The sequence below is a fragment of the Hippocampus comes genome, unplaced genomic scaffold, assembly GCF_001891065.2.
Source record: "Hippocampus comes isolate QL1 unplaced genomic scaffold, H_comes_QL1_v1.1 scaffold137, whole genome shotgun sequence".
In the NCBI taxonomy this organism is placed as follows: domain Eukaryota; kingdom Metazoa; phylum Chordata; class Actinopteri; order Syngnathiformes; family Syngnathidae; genus Hippocampus; species Hippocampus comes.
In genome coordinates, this window is record NW_017806002.1 from 1,403,743 (window position 1) to 1,409,742 (window position 6,000).

Consider the following 6,000-nt stretch of genomic DNA (forward strand, 5'->3'; position numbering starts at 1 on the left):
CTACACTCTCACCAACAACTCACCACAGTTTCATTTCTTTGTTCAAGTAGAGTATTATCAAAGAAAAAAATCGCACTGTTTTATAAAATATGAAAAAACCAAAAATAACAAAAGAGAATGTTGAGCAATAAAGTTATGACGTGTAATCAAGCCACGCCCAAAGTCTCATCCGCATACGCAGTGTAGCATATTCACGCGTTGGCCATTTGGTGCCTTGTTGCTTTCGAGTTGTCTTTCCCCTGCATGGCTCTGGCGGTGGTGACTAAGGAGAGCTTACCTAACCAGTGAGAGCTCAGCAGACGCTGCACACACACACAAACACACACACACACACACACACACACACACACACACACCACTTCTTAATAGCACAATATACAAACAGAAAAAAAAAATCAAAAATACTTAACCAGTGGAATAGCACCAATGCTTTTGACTTTGAAAGGCTTACATGTAGTTTTGGTGTGCACCTTCCTCGCAGCCAACACGGCGTGCGACCCCGTCATCGAGGAGCACTTTCGCCGCAGTCTGGGCAAAAACTACAAGGAGCCCGAAGCCACAGCGACAGCCACCAACTCTGTGTCCATCACCGGCTCGGTGGACGACCACTTTGCCAAGGCGCTGGGCGAGACCTGGCTGCAGATCAAGAACAAGAGCACCCCGTCGTCGTCCGCCAGCAGTCCCAACTCGTCGCCCGACAGCCGCATGATCAACCACAACCACTCCCCTTCTCTGGTCTCTTGAAGCGGGCGAGAGAGGATTTCCAAGAGGGACTGGTCCCCAACACCGGCGCTCCTTGAGGGAGCGCCCAGCCTGCTGGTCTGCTTAACACAAATTACCCCGCTTGAGGATCATTGGAGCAATAAGGAACTGATGAGGAACTTGAACGCGGCGCCCTTGCGAGCCTTCTGTAGTTATTTGTACATAAAGAAGCAGTTTTTCTTGTAGTTGTTTTTTTTTGTTGTTGTTTTGTTGGTTTAACTGTATTTGGTTATTCTGCATCGGAAAGACACAAACACGACCGCGCTCCCAAAGAAACCCCGAGCCCCTTTCACACTGCGCGTCAAAGCCTCGCCGGCCGCTCTGAAAGATCCCAGATGACACGTTTGATGGGGATGCTGGATAGCGGGGATACGGCTGTGACCTTTGACACACGCCCTTTGGATAGGACTTTGCGCCAGGATTAGGTTTTTCAAGCCTAGTTTAGGGTTTCAAATTTGGCTTTCAAAATTCCGATTGGCCGTTAATTAAATTAATTTATGAATGAATAAACAACATGGTAACTTCTCTTTTGGTACCATACCGCTTACAACAATAAAGATATGAATTGCTGGCAGAATATATGACTCTTATACAATATTTAAGTATTGTTTCAGTATTTGTTTAACTTGGGTTGTGGTTAGGGTTCAGGGTTCAAGTTGGGGTAATAGTTTCAAGCCTGAGTTGAGGATTTTTCAATTGGGGTTATACTTTCAAGTTCTTTTTGGATTCAAGATTGCGGTTTTAAATCTGGTGTTTGGTTAGTTTCATCATGGCACTGTTAAAGTTCCAAGTTGGGATTTCAATGCACAGATAAGGTTTGACATTTGAGCAAGAGATTACAATTTAGGTTTGGCTTTCAAATTATTCTTTGTTTTAGGGTTTCAAGCAAAGCCTGGTTTCATGTCAGGGTTAGTGTTCCAAACCGAAGTTTCAACTTTGGTTTTCAAGCCTATTCTAAGTGTGAGTGCAAAGCATGCCAGCGCAAAAAGCAGTGTGAAAGTGTCCGGCGTTTCTCCCGGCTCAAACGAGCGACAGACGATGACGCGCTAACGCTAACCGTGAAGAACGAAAAGCTGATGTCAGATGTGACGGCGCCTTAAAAAAAAAGCCGCCCGATGCTCTTCACTTTGGCTCGGTAAGGTTTGAAGGGCAAACAAATGCTTTTAACCCCTGCATGTGTTTTTATTTTGAATAGCTGGTATCTATTAGTAAGCATTTCAACTACTTTTAATTAGCCTTTTTAATTTTTTATTTTTTTTTCCCTGGACGTTATCTTGTAACACACGTTAGACAATATACACTCACTGCTGGATCAGTTGTACTCCATGTTGTTATATCGTTGATGTTACTATACTGTGTGTTTTTAGTTTTTTTTTTCTTTGTGTGCTAGCAAACATCTCGAGCTAGCCGACAGGCTTTGCTAATCATTTTGCAAACAAAACTGAAAAATGCGAGCGTTGATGTTGAGCCATCAGTGGGAGCTACTGCATGCATCCTTGTAACGCGCCATACTCGGACGTCCCGCTGGCATCTGTAAAGTGCTTGCCAAGCAGCACGGTTCGTACGGTACGGTACTCAGTCTTGAGTAATGGCTCGAAACTACTTTTCGGATGATCTCATTGGAGCCCCGCCCACCCTCTTAAAAAAAATGAAGTGTGTATTTTCAAATTGTGGGTTTCATATTTTGAGGGTTTCAAAGCAGTGGTTAGTGTTTCAAATTAGGGGTGTGGGTTTGACCTAAGGTTAAGATTTCAAATTAGGGTTTTGAGTCAAGGTTGCAATTTGAAATTAGATGGGCACGCTTATGTTAGGGTTGCGGGCCTTGGGTAGGGTGTTAAATTGGGGTTTCAAATTAAGGTTTGGTTTTAAATTAGGATTTCAAGTCAGTCAGGGTTAGGGTATCAAGCAATAATTCGAATTTCAAACAGTCTTTCAAATTAGGATTGGAAGCCTTAGCCAAGGTTGCTTTCGGGTTTCAAGCAATGGTTACGGTTTTGTGTCAGGGTTACTTTCATATAGCTTTGGGTTTGAAGTCGGGCTTATACTTTCAAATAAAGGCTAGGTTTTTAAGAGTTTGGAATTCAAATTAGCATTTTAAGCAACAATTGAGGTTTCAAATGAGGATTTCAGGCTACAGTCTGGCTTTCAAATTAGGGCTTCAAGCAACAATTAGTTTCAAGACAGGTTTAGGGTTTCATGTCAGGGTTAGGGTTTTTACCCCCCCCCCCCCCCCCCCCTGAATTTTTAAGCAGTGGTTATGGTTTTTAGTTTGGGTTTCAAACTCAATCGGTGTTTCTAGCTCCGATTGGAGTTTGAATGTAATGTTTGAAGTTGTTTCAAACAAGGGGGTGAGATTTAAATGACACATTATCCAAGCAGTCCAACATGAGATCCACGTTTGATTTTGTGTACAGTACCACAAAGGGGCGGAGTTACAAAGCAATCCATTGATTGGTTGATGGAGAATCGTGCACGAGTGGGGAATGGAACAGGAAGAACACAAAATGGCTTCTCCCTCCCATTTCTCTTGTCATTTCTCTTTTTGTTCAACATTCGAGAAAGGCTTCCGTACCGTGCTGAACTTGACCGCTTCGTGGAAGCGCTCCCAACATGAAGCGTCTGCCACACATTCCATTCTTAGTGCGTGACGCAAAGAGGACTACAACTAAAATGGCGGCCGATGTTCGCAGGAGCTGAGCTTCTGTTCGCGCTGAAACGTAATATTAACGGCTTGCGCAATTTATCATTTCACGACCACGCTCTAGTTTGAAGGCTGCCTGTCTGCTACAACACACACACTGTAGGAAAGATGACTTTTTTTTTTAAATAGTAAGACCATCACTACGCTGTGCGTAACGGATGTACAGAGAAAACAAATCATAGGTATTTTTCAAGGAACAATTTGTTAATGATATGTAGCTATTTAATTTTTTTTCTTCCTGTCATATAATCCTTTTTTTTGTTCATGTTGAAAAAGTTGATCTTTTTTTGTTGTCTTGAAAAAGGTTCAAGTGCAGGAACACACAAAAAAAAGAAAAGCCACTGGACATTGTCGGTGACAATCGCTACATCCAGCAAATATTTAATAAAGTAAAACAAATGCTTGGCCCCAAAAAGTCCGGTGACTTTGCCACTAGGGTCAGCGCTGCTGCTGGCTGTTTCTTCATCCACGTCTCCCCCCACCAAATCATTTGTCAAACAAATGCGTTTTTAATCAACGTGGGCGATGTGGTGACCAATCAAATATTTTGGGGTTTGCCACCCCCTCTGCCCTTTTTTTTTTTTTTTTTTTTTTTACAAGTAGCAAGTACTTAGTGCTAGGATCACTCTCAAATGTAAAGCAAAAAACAGTTTGTGGCTCTGTCTCCTACTGAAAAGGTTTTGGCAGGCCACCTTTTTTTTTGTACGTAAAGTAGCCTCGATGAACAATAAAGTGCTTTTAAATCACCGCCTGATGGACTGTGTGCTACTTTGTGAATGATGGTCCCTTTGAGCAAAGAAACGTCAAGACAGAAGTTCAAGTTTTGCTCCAATATTTAGTTCCATACACACCGATTAAACTGTTAGCACAATTAAATGACATCCAATGCAAGAGGTTTTACAAATGGGGAATAAGTACAGAAATTGCAACATTTATTTTATCGCACATAAAAATAATACCGTGATTGAGTAACAAACACCATTTGGTCGCTGATGACTGCACATAATTTGTCACCGACGTATTTTGCAAAAAAAAAAAAGTGAACATTCCATGTGTAAATACCACAGTTTCACTCTCAAAACACCAGAAATGATACATTCAAGGTGAAACTATTTTTTGTGGGGGAAGGGGCGTGGAGTTTGCAGAAACTTGTCGTAAGATGAGTGTTTTGGTCTTCCCGCCTCACAGGTCTTCCTAGGTGAGTGATTTGTGGCTCAATCCTCATGATTTTTGGTTCCTTAAATGCTCTCGTCATCGCTCATATCCCAAATCTGTTGAAAAAAACATGACGCATATTAGGAATCAAAATTTGGGACAACGTCGGAAGGAATTTAACACCATATTTAATAAATTAAAAAAACAAAAACAAAACCTGCTCAAAAGTAATTAAAACTAATTAACTGTGAAACAACAATCTCTCTCTCTCTCTCTATACACACACACACACACACACACACACACACACACACACACACACACACACACACACACATTTTTGAAATCCCAAATATAACCCCGCAAGTAGTATGACCTTTGGATAAAATGAAGTGTGGGGAAAATTCCGTAGATTTTTTTGGGGCCGCCAGAGCACCAACTAGACGAGAGACATGCAACCATCTGACTTGGCCGCAGCTACATCAGCCATTTTGTGAAATGTGCTTGAAAATAAAAATAAAAAAAATAGCTGCATTCAAACTTCAATTTGGTGTGTGATTCCCTCCTTTCATAAATTGAGAAGTTGTGTTTTTTTTTTTTTTCAGGCAGTGTTTAGGACAGCCCAGTTCTTTCTTTTCTTTTTTTTAATGGCTGGTCGACCAGCATGACATGAGCTACAATACCTCGGCTATCTTGAGTCTGACCCAAGTTGTCCGAGGTAGCTGTGAAGAAATTTGGTTGACTTTTTTTGTTTTTTTGGCTGCTAGTGTGCACACGAGAAACAGTGCGAGGGCCTGTGACAAATACCGCAGCCATCTTAGGCCGGACGAAGATTTGATTTTTTTTTTTTTTTTTTCGCAGCCAACGCGCCGATGACAATGTTACTTTTCACTTCAGCAATCCGGAAAGTATTTATCGTGCTTCACTTTTGACATAATTTGCTCTTTTCCGGCCTCAGTCTCAAACGAAATAATTGTTTAACCCCCTCCACAAACAATACAACACATCCTGATTTATATCGCGCTTCCAACAACAGCTGCAGAAGCAAACAAAGAAAAAAAACCCCACAACACCCTGATAACACTTATGACTTTTTTGGGCTAATTTTTGGGGGTCTGCTAGCGCAGGGGTCCCCAACCTTTTTTGCCCCACGGACCGGTTTAAGTCAGACAATATTTTCAGGGACCGGCATTTAAGGTGTGGCGGATTAATACAACAAAATAATATGGTATGAGCTGTATGAAAACTCTGGTGTTTTCGAAATATAATAATAAACACAAGGAGCGTCTAATCTGGTCGCAACACTCTTATCGCTCTGGTAATGTTTAATGCCTTCAAAATACGATACAACGCAAATTCAAAGTGCATGAAAATGACGACTC

At 41.7% G+C, this 6,000-nt stretch overlaps 2 protein-coding genes across 3 annotated transcripts in view; one reads left to right on the forward strand and one right to left on the reverse strand.

The window, feature by feature from the left end:
* The window catches only part of vgll4b (vestigial-like family member 4b), a 33,510-nt gene extending 29,300 nt beyond the window's left edge, over window positions 1–4,210 (forward strand). For both annotated transcript variants that reach the window (XM_019892441.1, XM_019892440.1), the window contains one exon: window positions 482–4,210. In XM_019892441.1, coding sequence (XP_019748000.1) covers window positions 482–744 — 263 coding nt within the window. In that variant the 3' untranslated portion in view covers window positions 745–4,210. The remainder of the gene's footprint in view (window positions 1–481) is intronic.
* A 68-nt stretch (window positions 4,211–4,278) lies between these two features.
* atg7 (ATG7 autophagy related 7 homolog (S. cerevisiae)) overlaps window positions 4,279–6,000 on the reverse strand; it is a 44,570-nt gene continuing 42,848 nt past the window's right edge. The window contains exon 17 of the mRNA XM_019892400.1: window positions 4,279–4,734. Coding sequence (XP_019747959.1) covers window positions 4,702–4,734 — 33 coding nt within the window. The 3' untranslated portion in view covers window positions 4,279–4,701. The remainder of the gene's footprint in view (window positions 4,735–6,000) is intronic.